The following is a 19,086-nucleotide window of genomic DNA, read 5'->3' as shown; positions in this document are numbered from 1 at the left end:
TACACAACACCACATTAAGCCTTCAAATGGGAGAGTAAAACATTATCTGCACCTCATTCTGGCTGACAGATTGTAGATAGTGGCTGACAGATCAAATGCAAACATCCATCTGGACATTAGATCTTATACTTTAATAATAGCCACATCATATTAAAGACTTAAAAAAAAATGACAGGCAAGGAGGAAGCATTTGATTCTGGCACCGTGTCTTATTGTCAAGGGAAGCCATAATCATATAAGATCTTTTTCCGCTGCACATTATTTCTCTAGCTGATCATCAGTTGGCCCCACTGCATGCCTAATGAACGATAAATAAGGTTTAATTTATCCGACACAAGTTTCCCATCCTTCAGCACTGAGCATAAGGTTGGACGAGATTCCATTGGAATTATATGAGAGCAATTTTTCAGCTAGTGGGATGGTCCAATTGCCACCCCTATATTTGGCTTTCACTGGCATTCCTTTGGCTTTAAGCTGTGCAACTTTATAGGTCTATTAGGAATACATCAAACAATGAATGACATCAATCTTATTGTGTGAATGTGCCTTGGGTAAAAATAAGATAAAACTTTCCATTACGGGGCCTCCAAAGCCCATTTGCCCTCCAAAATTGATCCAGTATTGACAATTTACACTTAGGGTGACCTTTCATAACTGCCCACATACTTGAAAGCCAATATTATTTGGAGAGTGAGCAAGGAAATCACACATCCCACTGCAAATGCTCTAGGATGTTATTGAATATGATAAATTAGTACACATTTTGCCTCTGCAGTTGTTCATTGATGATCCACTAGGCAAGAGGGCTAAGCTCTTCAAAAATACCCTTCTATAATTAAGTAAGACAATACTGGACACAAGTGTTAAGAACTCTCAGGCTACCTGATCAGTGACTTTATTTCAAAAGGAAACTAAGGGAAAAAGAGGAGAGACCGTAGGGGATGGAAGTGAGGTTCCAAAGGGACGTCTTCTCAAACAGGGAGCTGTAAAAGGGGATAATGGCATCAAAAGGGCAGTCGGACAACCCCCTGTTGATACCTTGTAGTCAAGTAGATAGCTTTCGTGTGATTCAAACAGCAAAGGGGTTAGAGGGAACTTAAGAACAGAGGCAGGGGCGAGAGACCCCTGGTGTCCAAAGAGAAGGCCATTATTAAGATTTGATTTATCTGCTCAAATGCACTATGTCACACTTCACTTACTTTACATCCTCTCTTGGCAGAGTCAAGCAACAAATCAGTTATGTGCCAAGGGTACTCAAATGGTACATAAAATCTTCATCTATATTTCCATGATGGGTTTTCTGTTGAAGATGAAAAATTATCAGGTCTACAGAAATGCCCTGTGGGTCAAAAGGAGGGACAATCGCTTTGTCCAGGCTCTAGGACAGGAATGTCTGTCCACATGTCAGTTCCTTTCCATCTGCCTTTTCTGTTTGGCTGCTGATAAATATCCTTATCTATGAGAAACAGGTGATAGATTTCAAGCGGTACATCTCTACAGAACTCTTCTCTCATCTGCTCTATTGATATCTCACATCTACTAAACCATCCACGCTGGAGTATGAGGCGCCAACACCTTCTGGGCCTCTTCACCTCAAACCATGTTAGCTCCACTTCCTTTAGGATCACCTCTAGGGCTGCCCTAATAAATAACATCTATCAACACCCTAAAGTGGAGGCCGGGAGCTTGTGGAGGCAAAGAGCTTTAGCCCTCAAGTCAGAGGCACCCTACAGCAATAGTCCCTATCAGATATGTCACACATACTTGAATGTGTGTGTGTGAAACAGCAAAGGAGAACAACTGCCAGAGAGGTTGAGAGACAACACAGAGATAAAACGATGAGTACAACATATGTGTGAGCAAATTAATTGCTAAGGGAATTACGATCACTATCACTTCCTGTGATGTAACTCAAGAAACAAATGGCTGATTTTCTCCCAGATCAGGGTGAAAAATGAGAAAACAGCTGCCAAGCTGAACATACTGTGGTTGTCTGCATCAGGGTAATATGGATAACAAACATAGGCGTAATATGCATTAAAAAATGTGAAAGGTGATTGGAAATAAATGAACACAGGGATATTCTTTACCAGCAACACCTTGAATACGCTTTCCTTTGGGCTTTTCATTTGCCTTTTTTGCATTCATCGCCTTTCTTCCATAAAAGTTTCATGAGAGAAAATAGGTAATTTAATCTTCATTAAACATACAAGGAGCTCCCTCTCTGACATGACCAGCTGAATTAACTGCAGGGCTTCAAGGAATTAGACCGTTAGGCTGAAATTCTGTAACCATGACAAGCATTATATCATTGCATCTCTGTTTCTTAATGGATATAAGATGATCATTCTCTGTTCACTGTCAAATAAGTCCTTAAAGAGACTTACTATATAGAACAGAGGAGGGAACTTTTGATGGACTGACCTGTGAAGGTGAAGCAGGAGACTCGGGTAGACAGAGGAAGGGAGAGAGGCCCTGGTTTGGGATTGTAATGACATTGAAAAGGCAGTAAATAAATAAGATGGGCTTGGATCTCTTTGAAATCTGATTGATGTGTCTTTTGGGATGCCCCCCAGTATGAAAGACCTACTGAGTCTGTGGCTTTCATCCCTGACCGAAAATCGATGAGCCAGGATGTATGAGAGGCTCCTGCTCTCTACCCACCAATCTCCTGCCAGATTCCCAGGTAACTGTCTCAGAAGAAAGGGAATAGGAGATAAAGAAAAAGGTGTACGGCAACTCATATCTTTTTAGTAAAACTTGATTTTAAATTACACTATCTACAGAAAAAAAAAAAAAAAAAAAAAAACAACAGCAAAAGAAAACCCAAACGTACAATATACCCCCAAAAAGGAAAAACGACCTTTACAAATTAACTTCCTGAAATGAGACTGAACCCACAACAGAAACATGGTTTCCCTGGTCTCCATCAATCCATCTACTTTCTTTGTGTTGAATTAGGAATGGCTGGTGTAATTGCATAACACGAGTATGGCCTCGCGGGTTAGATTTTCCATCTTACACAAAGTGGAGACAAGGAAATAGGAAATGCTTCTGGAATTGGGTGTAATTAAGACTGACGGCGGCAAGAATTGTGCTCAGCCTGACACTTGAGGTAGTCTGCTGAAGTATGGTTTAGCCTAAAGGACGACAAAGAACAGCATGCTGGGTTTAAATGAACTCCTTTCAACGCAAGTGAAGATTCTTGTATGACTAACGGAGTCTCTCTCACACACACTGCTCGCTTAAGGATGACAGGAGGTTAATCAAGCTTTAAAGCATGAGATTACAACAGACATGACAAGCAGGATTGAATAGATTTGGCACAATGTCTGCTATAACTGTTCTGAGAACCTTTTCTAACAAAAAATTCAGGGACTGAAATGTTGTCAGACCCTGAGTCAGACACAAATTACATTTACACAGAACCAAAGCACATAAATAATGCTGCTCCGCTGACCTAAAGAATACATTGCTGTTCTTTAAGTACTACAAAAACATTGCCAGTTTTCACCATACATGCAGGAGTAGCCTCCCAAAGACAAGGAGACTTGTTAACTGTGGTTAAAAATTTCTCTTTGTCCTCTTTCATCAGATGAGACAAAGTCCCCTCATATTGTATAACAACTGATTTAGAAAAAAAAAAGAAAATCCATGAAGCCAGTATTTCAAAAGGATTTTCCCTTCTCATCACCTCGGAGTACAGACTCCATGCAGCAGTTTATCAAACCAGTACAGGGCTTCATATAAATAAACAGCGAGCTGTCAGTACACAATGCATTTTAGTAGCTTCACAGTGGTGTGCACTCGGTGGGAGGGTAGGGTGTGTAATGACACAAAATCCATTATAATGAAAACTGCATTTTTGGTTACTTCCCAAAAATAGGAAAACAATTTATGACCACAGAACATGAAGTTAACAGGAGGTTAATCAGGACAAGCAAAAAAGTGTTAAATAAAGATATGCAGCATTTAGTTTTTCAGTGTTCCAGTGATCCAATAACACTGCATTTAGTGCAATGGTGTCTGAAGAAAAAATATAGATATCATTTTTGCCTTTGGGAAGTTGCAGAGTTGGTAGCCAAGAAAGTTGGAACAGTGTTCATGACAGCATTAAGTTAAAATGGGTGTTCTGAAGGTTTATCCCACTATTGTATTCCTAGTGTCCTTTCAATCTTGGAAAATCATGCAAAGACTACAACAGCTGATGTTAGAGTATCACATTTACTAAGAATTATATAATTTTAGGAGTCCAGACACCGATCGGTCAGTCTAAGCAACCCGGTGTTAGTGACCAGGGATGACTTTCATAAAGCATTCACTGTGAGTCACTAAAAATCAAACGGAATACAGACACCTGCATTCATCTGTTGACAAAGTTGGTCATTTCTATTTTGTTAATTCACAATTTAAATAAAAAACCATGTCTGACTAAACCAATTCATGCCACAAACAGAGTCTTTGGTAACCAGAGGTTCTTAGAAGCATTAAACATAGCAGTGCTAATCTGGGAGTCGATGAATACTCCCATCAGTGTCACTCTGTATTTACACTCTAGATTAAAACAAAACAAAACAAAACAAAATTCACAGTTGTTGTTGTGCATTGAGGCCAGACCAACAGGTTCTTCCATACCTCAAGTCCAACCATTAGGCTGTTCCCATCACACAGTTTAAACATCTTTAAAAAAAAAATCAGTCACTGCCAACTATCAGCTAAAAACATTTACATGAACAATAATATCTTTTTTTTTTTTTTTTCCATTTTAAACAATTTTTTAAATACCTGCTTAGAGACTACAGCAAAGCAGTTTGGTGATTAAAAACAAACAAACAAACAAACAAACAAACAAAAAAAACCAGCACACAAAAAAGCTCACACTGACACCCTTGGGATACATACACCAGCACAATGTCAGCTACTTGGACATGCAGCAATAGCAACAAAAATATAGGGAATCTGCATAGCATAAAAGGCAAGAATCCTTTAGAAAAACACTGCGTTACTGAGCATCAGCTTGACATTTACCAAACATACAGGGAAAAAAATAGGTGTAATTCACAAAAACCTTGTGAGAAGCCAAAGCATTGAGGTCCACAGACCTCTCCATCAGAATATTGGCTAAACATTGCTAGAAGGCAGGAAGTGCTTTCATGCTTTGACAACAGGCTTTTAGGAAAAGCACAGAAATTTGATGACAACCGTAGCTGCTCCATAAGACAGAAACTGTGCTGAGACAAGTTCCTTTGAGTAGTGGGACCTTTGTTAGGTTGCATTAATGTTACACGATTTAACATTAAGGATCAAGGTGCTAATGCAAGGGCAAGTTGTATAATTACCTATGGATTCTGAAGGCATAGAGCGTAAGATTTACACTGTCACCCAGCATTACCATCATTAATGTCCAATTCAATTTTCCTCTGTACTTCTGCATGTTTTAATGTGATCCTACGATCACAAGAAATCTATTTCTAGTAATGACATATGCTGCAACATTTACATTTTTATGCAGGACAACATATTTTCTGTATTTATTGTTTTTTTCAGTATTGACTCCAACTGAGATCAATTTGTTTGATAGTCTTGGCATGGACTAATCACTACTTCTAATATATACAGAACATACTATTTTGCCTGTCAATTTCTCTCCTTATGGTCATTAACCAAAAGCACTGGCACTTTAATAATATTGTGTTTAGTATTGTGTATCATGTAAAGTAAATATGCATGAAAAACAAATGTGTTATCCAACAAATCACTCCAGGAAGACTGCACAAGCAGTCCTTATGCAGTCTTTGATAAATAAAATATGTACAGTGGTATTTTTTTTCACTTTATATGCTTTTGCAAAATGTAAGATCAAGTGAAAATTAAACCCAATAGTGATATTCTGTTTTTCAATTAGGTGTTTCAATTTTCCAAGTTTCATTTTGGAACATGTTTTTGGTGACAGCAATCATTCAGTAATGACAATGGGTTTAAATGATAATCAATACAAAACTCTCATGACAATAGTTTTTGCGTACAGTAAATCTTATATTATAACTCATAACATTTAAATCTTTTCTCAGTTAAAGACTCAGCACAGGACTCTGCATGTTGTAGACCAGCTCAGCTTGAGTGCTCTAACAGGAAGGATGTGTGAGTTATGCAGCCAGGGAAAGTGCAGTAAGAAGGAAGGTGGTATCCGGGTTAAAATGATAGTTAAATAAACACACCTAGCGTTCTGTTACCATAATTAGCACCCGGCCACCGAGGGGCTGGACTGGTGGGGCTTTGATCACCTGTAGCAATGTTGGGGGGGGGGAAAGAAAGAAAGATAAGGAGATAAAGAAGGCATGAATGAAGATAAAGGAAACAGAGAAAAATGAAGTGACACATTTCAGATATTGGCAGAAGCACTCCCGTAGTCTGGCAAAAAAACCCTTTTAGGTTTGCTAACACACCTGCCCAAATATTCAGACACAGACACCAGCGCACAACAAACCCCAACACAGAAATATGGAATGAAAAAGTTGCAAGCAAAGAACGGAGGAGGTTTTGTTTATAGGATGAGCAGTATTATAGCTGTTGAAACAAGAAGAACGTGGGGGTGTGTTTGTTTGCTGTTATACAGTCTGTTATACTTGGAAAATATAGTTAAAAATAGCAAGATTTTCTACGGTAGGTTTAAACCTCAGCCGTGGCTATTCTGCAAAAGTGTCTTGTGCCTGTGTTCTGGCTGCCTCCCACAGTCTCTCTGTGATAGACTGGTGACCTGTCCAGGGTGTACCATGCCTGTCACCCGGTGTCAGCTGGGACATGTTTCAGCCCCCTCTCTAATGTATAAAGCAGTTGACTGAGTGGATGGATGATTGAGTTGTAATTCTGAAACACTAGAATAACTCTGACAAGGCAAATGTTCCTTCTCTCACTTTTAAAGAAACTGATCCTGATCAAATTTGTACTCAGACAGAGTAGTTTTTGATTTTAATTTTAATCTTTTTTTTTTCTTCTACACTTTTATAAAGACAAACACATGCACCAATTATTTCACTGATGTGACTAGAGATAGATCCTGATGGACAATCAGAGAGACACAGGGTCACATAGGTGAAATATCAGCACTGCAAAATACAAACAGATTTTTAAACCTACTTAAAAAGCAAACATAAATAAATAAATAAAATTAACTGCCAGAGCACAGGAACAAGTCAGAAACCAAACAGGTACCTTTTCACATGCAGGTAAAAACACAGATAACCACACTTGGCCGGCCATACTGGTATACTACAATTTAGTTTTCCAATTTAAAAGCTAATCTTGGACCTAACTTTAAACAAACAATCAGAAAGATCCTGTCAGTTTTTGTTTCCTTGGATAACTTAAATTTTTACATCTTAGTATTTTTACATTGGAGTGACAGGTGCACATGTCTACCACTGACAGACACTGTTACAGTAGAGCAGTCATCCAACAACTAACCTGCATGATAATCTGAAAGGTGTTGCTATGCGTGCAAGAAAGGGGAAGTGCAGCTACAGGTTGTGCTAGGCTAAAAACAAACTCCAGCTGGTCCTGTTTGTTCTGCCTTTAACTATTTTTTTCAAACATTTCAGCCGTTGTTGTGTTTACTGTTCATTTCATGACCTCCGCAGGGGATTTGAATTAACTATACAAAAGAAAAATGTTATCTGGAGAGTATTTATTTACATGTTGGATTGAGGGGAGACTGGATGCTACAGGAACTTGTTGCATCTTTTGTATTATGAGATGACAGAATGTTAACTTCATTAGAAATCTACAATATCCAATATTCTATTGAAAATTGCAGTTCATTTCTTTATATTTCAAACTAAAAATCTTACAAATTGTACTGTTAAAAACTGTAGTTACAGTATGTCATCAGGCATTAGAAAGCCAAGCACCAAAGAGTGGTGCAAAACTGTCTGTAAATGTCTGTAAATGTAAATAACAATCTAAATTTTACTATTTAGATATAAATAATGCAATCTCTGCTCTGACTTCAGCCAATCCAGCCAATGGTCTGATTTTTTCTTCTTTTTTCTTCACTTTTTTCTAATATGATCGACAGTATGAAGACAGCAGCACCTGTGACTCTTCTGCAGAACTCTAACTTCCATATCAATTGACCCTTGCACCCCTACTAGGTGGTACTCCTCTGGGCATGGCCTATTCATCATTGCAAAATGGAATACATTAGCACCAGGATTTCTCTAAATCAGCCTCAGCCATACTGTTAAGTGCTTCATGAATGGGAAAAGGGGCAATAAATTTCTAATGACCTACACGAGGACGCATGCATGCTTTTTGTTCTGTGACACCTCCTTATATGTACATATGTTTCTACGTGTATTAATGCTGTGTATGTGTGTAATGCACCATTGAAACAGTCATACACAGGTACAAACAATAAATAAGTGCCATTTACACAGAAACATTTAATTCATATGACAGACAGCAGTGTTGCAAGAGAGCTATTACCAACAAAAAGGGACAGGTATTTTTCAGCAGACAAGTGAAGATGACAGAAACAACAAAAATTGTACTATAGGACCTAAATACAGTATTTTATCAGTCTGCGGTCTGCCTTACCGTTGCGTGGTGTACGTTTTCGCCGATCACGGAAGGCAGCCCCGGACTGCAGAGCCTCCATTAGGCAATCCATCACACCGGTTTCATCTCCCTCTGGAAGAAAGCACATAGCAAAAACACAAATGTTAACAGAACAGCACGTGCATTATCACAGTGCATAGTAACTACAGACACACATGTATAGCATACTATATAGGTCTAATTTTAGGTATTGTGTTGTGGATGTCCTCTAACTACAGGTCACCTTATATCACAATAAGAGTGCTTTATTTTTGAATAAGCTATAAAAAATCCCTGCAAGTGTATGAGTGTTGAGACAGAGGCCTGTCACCAGAGCCTGTCCTTTATTTCAGTAAACAGCTGGGGAGGAGGGAAATACACTTAAGAGTTTAGTTTAGCGTTTAGAGGAGCCTTTGGATGAAAGCATCCAGTGATGGTCATTGACAGATATTCTTTCTGTGGCTAACGCAGGGGAGCTAAGTGCTCTTTACAAAGATTTAGTGTGGAGTCGCTCAATACCCGCGCACTCTATCTTGTTTAGTCAATGACACAGGGACCGGCCTTCGAAAAACATTCCCCTTGTCCACCATTCCAGCTGTTGTGTAGATCCATGAAATCAGAGAAGTGGAGGCAGCCAGGATGGCTGACGGGACAGGTATGAGACACTAAAAGTGCCATAAGGCCGAGAGCATGATTAGTTGTGCCCATACTGTGCACATGCAGCATACCACTCAATGCAAACTGGGTTCAGAAATAAGCTTAGGTTCTAGATCTGGGTCATCTATCTTTACGCCCTCATACTAATGAGTCAGAGGGGCACCATTTTTATCTTTCTGGTCCAGAACAGACATTATTTTAAACTAGGATCATTAGGGTGAGTTATTGTGGAGCTGAAGACTTGGTCATCAATTCTTTTGCGTGTATGAGTGAACTAGCTCTTTCCTAGTGTTTACCATCAGGGTCAAGGCATCTTATTTCTGCACTGTGCTTAGATGAAGGAAAATATTCAAAAGTAAGTGGAGACAACTGGTACTTTCAGCACACAGCACTTTTCCAACTACTGGGATGATCAATCTTTTGTTACTTGTGTGTACACAACACTCAGGCAAATTGGTACACAAATAATTTTAGGAAGTGGCACATATTTTGCTGTCACCATTTAAAGTCAGACCTGTACAGATTTATTTTTTTAATTGTCCTCCAGCAATAAACTACACCACCTGCAATCATTCATGCAAGTAAAAGAAGACAGTACAACTAAGAATAGAAGCATGTCTTATGCTAATTTTAAAAAAGCATCTCTTCAGTCATACTCACTAATTTTACTCTCTATCTCATTCCTTCTCTTTCTTCCTCAAGTTCTTCCCAAGGGCTACTTTGAAATCAAAGTATCTGTTCCAACTGTGTGCTGTGCTTAAAAGCAATCCTGATTAAATGAAGCTTAATTAGACCAGCTTTATCAGAACAAAACCAAAGCTGCACCAAGTAGTGCTTATCTCAAATTGCAGCACTACACCTCAGATAGCAAGCTCATTGGTTAAAAAAGGGGAGCATGGGTTTCATCTCTCGTGGACCCCGAGAACAATATGTTGAACAACTTGCAGCTTCTATAACTATATCAACTCCCAAGATCATTAGCTACTTCTTCTTATGTAGGCTAGTAAGGACACACTGAGTCTGACAGAAGGTAGAGCATGTAAAGTGGCAGGTAAACATTTATCTACAACCACTGTGGTACAAGAAACTTTTTGACAGCTCCTTCTTCACTGCCTTCATGGAGACCTAAACATCACAGGGGGCACCTGACACTTTGATCAATTTGTCCTACTTCTAGCTTAACTGTAGCACAATTCATCATTTGTAATGGCCAGGACTTTGGAGCCCTAGAAGATCGAGGTTCAGGGGGAGGACTGCAGACACAAAGAACCAAATGACTAAAATGGGAAGCATTTTCCCCAGCTGCTTCACAGTGCTCAATTAACTATGTCCTAAGCTGTCCAAAGCTTAAACCTGAGCAGGTCTTTGCCTCACCAAGAGCTTCTCACAAATGAGTCTCCAGACTGTCTGAACTTATTAACACAAACATATGCTGTATATATTCTACAAATCTACAAAGATAAAGTAAGCATTTATTAGTGGGGAAAACTGAATATTATTTGACTACACTTATTCCACTAATCCTCAAAGCAAACTTTCTTCATTGCTTATTGTAACATTGCTCACTTAAGCAGATATTTCTGCCTTGTTCCCAGTATTCACTCATCTTATTTTGAGCTGTTAAACCTAAGGCAAATATTCATCTGCTTCTCATTAGCAGCACTGGTACATTGCATGGGGTGGAATTACAGAAAAGCTAACCTTTTATGCCCAGAGATCTTTCTCAAGAGGAAAGATCCCCTCTGCTCACAGGAAATTACTTTCTAAATGGGTTAAGATGGGCTAAGACCCAAGACATTGACAAACCCTTCCAGTGATGAAACACCTATGTGGGCACCTTAACTGACAGCCCCGAGGTCCTTAATGATCTTATTAAAGCTTCTGGAAGTGTGGAACATGGTTGCAGCTTTTGCACTTTTAGGTATTTTCTTAAACAGTTAAATCTTTAAGATTAGAACTAAAGCTATGAAACTCTACCTACCAGATAGAGGTGGCCTACTGTTTCCATATATTTTCCTTTGATCCTGCATACCTTACTTTACCCGGATATCAGGTAGTACCCAGCCCGAGAAGCTGAGCCAAATGTAACTGAGTTCTAGGGATTGGCTCTTATATTTACAAGCAGCACTATCACATTTTCTAATTAGAAGGGATAGAAAGAGCAATGTGATGTCAGCAGGATTGGCATAATAACTTCACCTATAAGATTATTTTTCACTAAGAAAAAAAAGTACCTTCAGTAAGAAAGCAGCTGCAATGTACCATTCACCATTCCCAGGAGCAGAACTCTAATTTTGATGATAGCAAAGGGAGGAATAGGAAAGAATAAGCACTATACATCAGAGATACTATAAGTGTATCTCTGCTTACATATTATTATTAGGGGTGGGACTTTAACGTGTTAATTTCGATTAATTAATTACGGGGAAATTAACGCGTTAAAAATTTTAACGCATTTTAATCGCACTTTGCACCGTGGAACGATTCTCAGTGCACGAGCTCCAGGCATACAGATTATATCGACGCACAATGTCCAAATTAGGGGCCGAATCCTGCGAAGGACCCGGCCCACGTCTTTCGCAGCCCACGAAGACCGCAAAGGCCGTAAGTGAGCGGCTAGCCTTCATATCAGCTGCCATCACCTCTGCGTAGCTCATGTCGCCTAGCAACCGTGAGTGTGAAGCACAGCTGTGTAAAAGCAGCTGGTTAAACGGAGAACGAACTTTTTCTCCTTTTTGTGGTTTAATTTGAAGTCTTTAATTCAAAATAAGCTGTTAAAACAAGCATAACACATTTCAACATCAAGGAATACAGCTGAGCGAATGGTTAATTTCCAACTATAACAAGTGAGACATTAATGTTGAATAAAACTATCCAGTTATGATGCTTAACTTTAATTTCAGGAGTTTGCTTATCACAGGAGCACTTCCACCCTTCGTTGGTCTGTGTAGTAGACTGGTGGGAAAATAAACAAAATTTTGAAGTTTAAGCTTATGTATATTGATTCATTCATCAACTAAACTTAAATTAATATTTCTCATGTCAAATATTGAAATGCGAATAAAATGCGATTAATTTCGATTAATTAATTACAAAGCTTGTAATTAATTCCATTAATTTTTTTAATCGAGTCCCACCCCTAATTATTATGTAAACTTGGCTCCACATTTAGTGGGTGGCTGTAGATCATAAGGTAGAGCAGGTCATCTACTAATTGGAAGGTTGGTGGTTCAATCCCTGTCTAGTCCAGTGTGCATACCAAAATATCCCTGGGCAAAATGTTGTTGTGTGTGATTGTGTGAGTGAATGTTAGATAGAAAACACTTCAATGTTGAAAGGGTTTGTATGAATATATGGGTGAATGAGATGTGCTGTATAAAGTGCTTTGAGTGCTCCTGTAGAGTAGAAAAGCACTATATAAGAACCAGTCCATTTACTATTTTAAGTGAAACAAATCCATGTTTCACATTTGTGTACTGGCTCCACCATATGTTTAGTGCAGATTTGTATAATTAAGAGCAAATATAAGTTTAAGCATCAAAACCAGCAAAAGGAATGTAAAGGTAGCAAAAGGAAGCGTGACTGAGCGTACTCTGACTAATGCTAACTGGGTGACCTATGCTCATGGCTGCTCATGATGAAATCAGTTAACTGAGATATGTTTTGTGCAAGTTTTTCAGAAATCCAATGCATCACTCAAGCCTCCATATAAACACTTGTCAGTCAAAAACCAATTAGGAATAAAACGCTTACATAATGTAAAAAACATCTATTTTTAACTTTGGTCAATTAAAATCAGTCATCTACAACACTCAAAATATTACTGCAATTTAAAAGGACAGCTGTCACCTCAAACATGTGACAAGGCATAATCATTTGAAGTAAAAAGGAAAAAAAGAAACATGTATGTTTGAATGGTGTGCTTTTTAAGCACCAAAGGCATGGCACTGCTATAATTACACAGGAGTGTCAACAAAGCCTGTTCATAAATTCAATTTGCTATCTGTCACCCCCTGCATGTTTTTTTCTGTGGAGAAAAACCACAGTGGATCAATTGAGAAATCAATTTCTGATGGCTCACATGCTGCCTTCATGATTCATTGAGGGAAAGAGAGACAAATAATTCTCAGAATCCTAAAAAGCTTCGGGCTTCTAGTATGGATTTCTAATATAATGGCAAATTATAATATCCTGTATGTCATCAGTGAAAGTGCTAGCAACAATATCATGACATCCATGATCCATCCATGATCCATCCATCCATGATCCATCCATCCATGATCCATCCATCCATCCATCCATCCATCCATCCATCCATCCATCCATCCATCCCAAGTTTACAATTCGTCAGTTAAAACAAACAAAGCAATTTTTCATAGACTTATTTTAATCAATATCAGTATCCTCTGAATTTCTGTTCACATAAAATAGTCCTCCCTAATCAAAGTGTGACAAAATAAGGCATAGGAGAGCTGCCTATTATCCACCACTATCAACTATCCTTCCACTAGCAAATTCCTGAGGCTCATTTACACTGTAATGAGATCTAATGAGAGCTTACCGGCCTTGTGCTTGATGAATTGAACCCACTGTGAGAGAAGAACACAGTGAGAGTTTAACCTCACCACAGTCACCCTTCATGACTTTAGTAGACAAGATTAGAAGGGAAAGGAAGAATAAAGAGGAGAGGAACAACTCATTCTTAGTTTTTTTTTTTTTTTTTGCTTGCTGTGATTGTTTTTGAACACATTTGAGCCCATCTGTTCCTCCACATAAAGTCACCTGTGCAATTAACCTGGACCATTAGCCGTGAAACAAAGGCCTCAGTGGAGGGGGGGTTAGTTTGCTGCTTTACGGCCAGGTGGAGAGGCAACAACCACACTTTCTTTTAATCTCATCTCATCTCTCTAGTCTCACTTGTATGCACCTGGTTTTGTGTTATTTTCACACCTGAATTCAAGCTTAGCAACCTACACAACCACCTGCACTGCTCAGCACCCCCTTCCTCTCACTGCCCTGCTGGCTGCTCTCTAACTAGCTAGCTTTGAGCACAGTAACCTCTTCTACTCACCCACCTGCCCTTCTGCCACAGCAGCTCCTAAGACTTAGGCAGACAGAGAGCATTACTGCCACAGAGAGTAGAGAGAGCACAAATGCCCAAAGGACAGGAGTCTTGCACCTGTTAGATGTCTTCCTTTTGTGTTCCCTGCAGTGAAGCTGCCTCACTATGAAAAAATCTTTGGCACAATAATCTGAGAAACTTTACAGAATGGCCATAGTGTTTAATACTGTAAGTGTGTGCATCCTTACTTCTTCCAGTTGAATGAAAAAAAAGAAAAAGAAGGACAAATGGGAATTGAAGGGTGAAATGGCTAATACAAAAGACAAATTTGCCTGCTGATTAATCTAGACTGTTTTACAGTAACAACTTCATGAGCAAACCCAATCATGACCTCACTAACTCAGTTAGGGATGCTCCCACAACTCTCCATTCCAGAGGAAATGGCAGTCTAGCTACTACTTAACGTGTGCTCTGAGGCCTTGTTTGGCGCCAGGGCCAGGGGAAAATAAGTAAGGAAGACATTCGGATAGAGAAAAAATGTCTTGTAGTTACAAAAAGTGGGTGGAAGGTGAATGGTGCATTGTGCTGACATGCATGAAGTAGAGACAAGTATTGGTGCTAGGCTGGCCTGGTCACTGCAGGCTTGATCTCACACACTGAAAGAAAGACTGTCCTGACTATGAGAGACTGGAGGAAACGTGGAAAGAAGTTGGATGTCGACAAGGGAGAGATGAAAGTGGATTAGCCGCCGTGGCGATTTGCATTCTGTGGTGGAACGAAAGCCCCAGCGATGCCCCGAATAGCTGGATGCATGAATAAGTAAACAAACAAAAACAAAAATAAACCCTCCATCTGGATGGATGCTGCTAGGCCCCAAGTGAGAAACAGTAGGGAGGGGACACTGGGAAATGGAAAGGGGGGAAGAGAAATGCTCTCAACATAGTCATCACCACACTCTGTTTCCTCCACTATCATTTGCTTCTACTGCCTGTGGGCCCCCCAAGTTAGCATACTGCTATCACCATCTATCCATTGCTTTTGGCTAGTTTGCCCAGTAATACCAACATACAAGCAAGAGCTTCAACCCAGCACTGACAGATGTTAAGATGACACAGTTTAGATGAGCCACATGGGGTCATCATGTCAGGGTGCCAGCAGGGCCTGTCCTCACATCAGAGAAGATCACTATTGCCCTTTTTCCATTAATGAGGTTCTACTTAATTTAGCTACATTATATTGCCAAAAGTATTTGCTTGTCTGCTTTCAATCACATATGAATTTAAGTGACGTCCCACTCTTAATTCATAGAGTTTAATATGATGTCCGCCAAACCTTTGCATCTATAACAGCTTCAACTCTTCTGGGAAGGCTTGTGTGTTTATGGGAATTTTTGATCATTCTTCCAGAAGCACATTTGTGAGGTCAGACGCTGATGTTGGACGAGAAGGCCTGGCTCACAGTCTCCACTCTAATTCGTCCCAAAGGTGTTCTATCAGATTGAGGTCAGGACTCTGTGCAGGCCATTCAAGTTCTTTGCGCAGACATCTTGGAACAGGGAGGGACCATGCTCAATCTGTTCCCACAAAGTTGGGAGCATGAAATTATCCAAAGTTATCCTTTCACTGGAACTAAGGAGTCGAGCACAACGCTTGAAAAACAACCAACACATAATCCCCCTCCACCACACTTTAAACTTGGCATGATGCAGTCAGACACATTCCATATATTTTTCTTGGTGATGTAAGGCTTGGATGCAGCTGCTCAGTCATAGAAACCTATTCCATGAAGCTCTCTATGCACTTTACTTGAGCTCATCTTAAGGCCACATTACGTTTGGAGGTCTGTAGCAATTGACTCTGTAGAAATTTGGCAACCTCTGCGCACTATGTGCCTCAGCATCCACTGACCCCACTCTGTCATTTTATATGGCCTACCACTTAGTGGCTAGGTTGCTGTTGTTCCCAGTTTGTTATAATACAACTAACAGTTGACTGTTGAATATTTAGTAGCGAGGAAATTTCACGACGGGAGTTGTTGCACAGGTGGCATCCTATCATGGTACCAGGCTGGAATTCACTGCGCGCCTGAGAGCAATTCATTCTTTTACAACTGTCTGTAGAAGCAGTCTGCAAGCCTAGGTGCTTGGTTTTATACACTTGTGGCCATGGAAGTGACTAGAACACCTGAGTGCAATGATTTGAATGGGTGAGTGAATACTTTCGCAATATAGTGTACATGGTAGTGCTTGACCCATATGAATTTTCTGAAGTGACCTCCCAGCAAGGCATATACAACCAGGTCTATACGTACTTGAACAGCATCTTCTTTAAACGAAGGTCTCACTGTTAAATGATCAAACTCTATGGTCTTGTTAGGGACAAGTTTGTTTTCAGTATTGTTTCTGTTTTACCTCATGCAACATTTTTCTTGTGCCACTGTCATCAGCTTTCCACTGCTGAGCTATCACAGCAGTAGTGAAAACTGCTGTTTAGCTACTGTGAAAAGACACAGTGTGTATAACTCTTAGGTCATTATCTTTACAAACATTCTGTTGGCATACTTTACTTTTGTAAAAAAGTCCTAGTGAAAAAAATCTTTGTGAAGATTTCAGCTTAACATTCTAGTGTCCCAAGGCTGGATCCTTGAAAAGGGAATGGTGTTTTATTGTGCAATGCTATCTGCTGCAGTGATGGAGCAGGTCTATTGCAGTTTGGTTAAACCTCAAACCTCTAAAACATAAATAAGTGAACAATGCCTGTGACTGTGCTATTCAGGAACATGGACAAGAAAAGTCTGGGTCTTGTATATTGGTGCTGCATCAACATGACATGGCTCTGATGCGAAAGTATAATGCATGCAATCTTATCCGAATGCAACATAAATATGCAAGTGTTTAAAAAAACCTGTGGAAGAATACTCAGCTGCTCTAAAGATTCTGGATTTCATCCATCCTGCAGAGAGTAGAGGCTTCATTTTTTGATGAGTGGCATATTTGGATAGTGGATGCCGTTTTGGAATCCAGATCAAGATAACATCTGAACCAAACCCCACATGGGCTGTTCACATCAGTGAAAGGCGGTGCTGCCTGGGGAAGCTAAATGGATTTGACGGTCTTTGTAAGTGAGGGTAATTAGGTTTGATTGACTGTAAAGTGACTGGTGAGGTCCAGATCTGGGAGGGGAAATGATCAGACACTTGAACCACCCACAAATTAATGAGATTCAACTGTGCCGGAGTTGATTTCACCAAGTAGAAGACGAAGATTTCTGAAAGCAATGGGTGGGAGAAGATTGCGAGAAGGGATGTTCCATGTGTATATACGAGAGACACAGAAGGAAAAACACAAAGCAGAAATGACAGAGATTAGTGATTAGAACTATTAGAGAAATTACATAATTAATTATATGGTGCAACCTATTTCTTTTTTTTGGGGGGGGGGGGGGGGGGGGGGGGGGGGGTACATCTCCTAATGCTAAAGAGTGTCCGGAAAGAAATATACCAGTTCACCTTGAAAATGTGATGCAGACAAATGCAGACAGATAAAAATATGGGAGGAACTATTCCCTGGTTGCCTTTAATTGCTGATGACTAGGGTATTTATCATGAAATACTGAAAGCTTCCCTATAAAGCTAGGGTCATTTCATTACGGTGACGTTTATTTTTGGAGATGTACTAGAAATATCAAAATCTGGGAGTCTAGTGGATGACTATTTTATTGTATTACTTTCATTTACAAAATGGCATTTTTCAATAAACTGTATTTAATCCTTGCATGTCACTTATTTATAAATAAGTCTTTTTTTTCCCACATATTTCACTTTATTCTGTTTGGTCCATGAGATGCAGCCCTCTATAATCTCTGTGCTGTCATTGCCTTGAAGCAGATCCCGATTCTGCCCAGAGATACAGGACGATCTAATATGCCGTTATTTATTAGAATAGGTGTATGACAGCAGATAATCCCGGTGCCCTTGTTCCCGTCTTTCAAGGTAATGATGGAATTCACTGGTCCATATGCAGAAGTTTCAGAGAATGCCTTGTACTTCTTGCACTCCAAATTGACGGCAGCTTAATGCAAGGACAAAGAAAAAGCAATTTGTTCAAAGTTTGGCATTACACTGCAGTTACATCCATATGCAGATGTACCAAGAGACTTCATTTTTATAAGTCATCAGAAATACAATATATAACCAGACCAAGGAAGGCCTCATTGGTATGTCGAAGATAATGCATTTTGGGGGAAAACAGGCAGTAAACTAAGACAGGTGGTTTTATATATCCTGTAAAATTCTGAAAGGTCTATCCTTGTTCATCATATTATATATCAACAAGAAGGTCAGCTTTAGTGCTCTAAAACTGGCTTCATTTTCCAAGCTAAGGTGAAGAAAAGAGAAAATATGTCTCAGAAGCATGTTTTTTTTTATCTGCTTAGGCTTTTGACCTCCATGTCTCTATAAGCTATCTCCCCTGGTAATATTGTTTGCCATGTCTGCTGTGCTGTGGAACCACATGCACACCTAGACAGCACAACCTGTCCAGCCCACTGCCACTTGTCAGTCCATGTCTATGATCACCTGGCTGGCATGGCTTGCGACGCAAGTATGCACTGGCCTACCAGCAGCTGTCACTGTCACACAAAACCATCAATCTACATCTCCACCACTGTCATTTCTGACAGGCCTCTGCCGGTCACAACCAGTCAGCCAGCTGCACAGAAATATGTCATTTTAATTTAGCATGCCACACTAATCGACACTTGAATTTGAGAAAA

General features: G+C 39.7%; 1 protein-coding gene across 2 annotated transcripts in view; it reads right to left on the bottom strand.

Annotated features, from left to right (window-relative positions):
• diaph2 (diaphanous-related formin 2) overlaps positions 1–19,086 on the bottom strand; it is a 382,484-nt gene that overhangs the window by 42,494 nt on the left and 320,904 nt on the right. The window contains exons 28-29 of one of the 2 annotated variants that reach the window (XM_030738656.1): positions 8,596–8,688; positions 6,219–6,284 (exon numbers count right to left, since the gene is read on the bottom strand). In XM_030738656.1, the coding sequence (XP_030594516.1) occupies positions 6,219–6,284; positions 8,596–8,688 (159 nt within the window). The remainder of the gene's footprint in view (positions 1–6,218; positions 6,285–8,595; positions 8,689–19,086) is intronic. The other variant, XM_030738657.1, reaches the window with a different exon arrangement.

The sequence above is a fragment of the Archocentrus centrarchus genome, chromosome 10 (genome assembly GCF_007364275.1).
Source record: "Archocentrus centrarchus isolate MPI-CPG fArcCen1 chromosome 10, fArcCen1, whole genome shotgun sequence".
NCBI classification, from domain to species: domain Eukaryota; kingdom Metazoa; phylum Chordata; class Actinopteri; order Cichliformes; family Cichlidae; genus Archocentrus; species Archocentrus centrarchus.
This window is presented reverse-complemented; position numbering and strand designations above follow the sequence as displayed.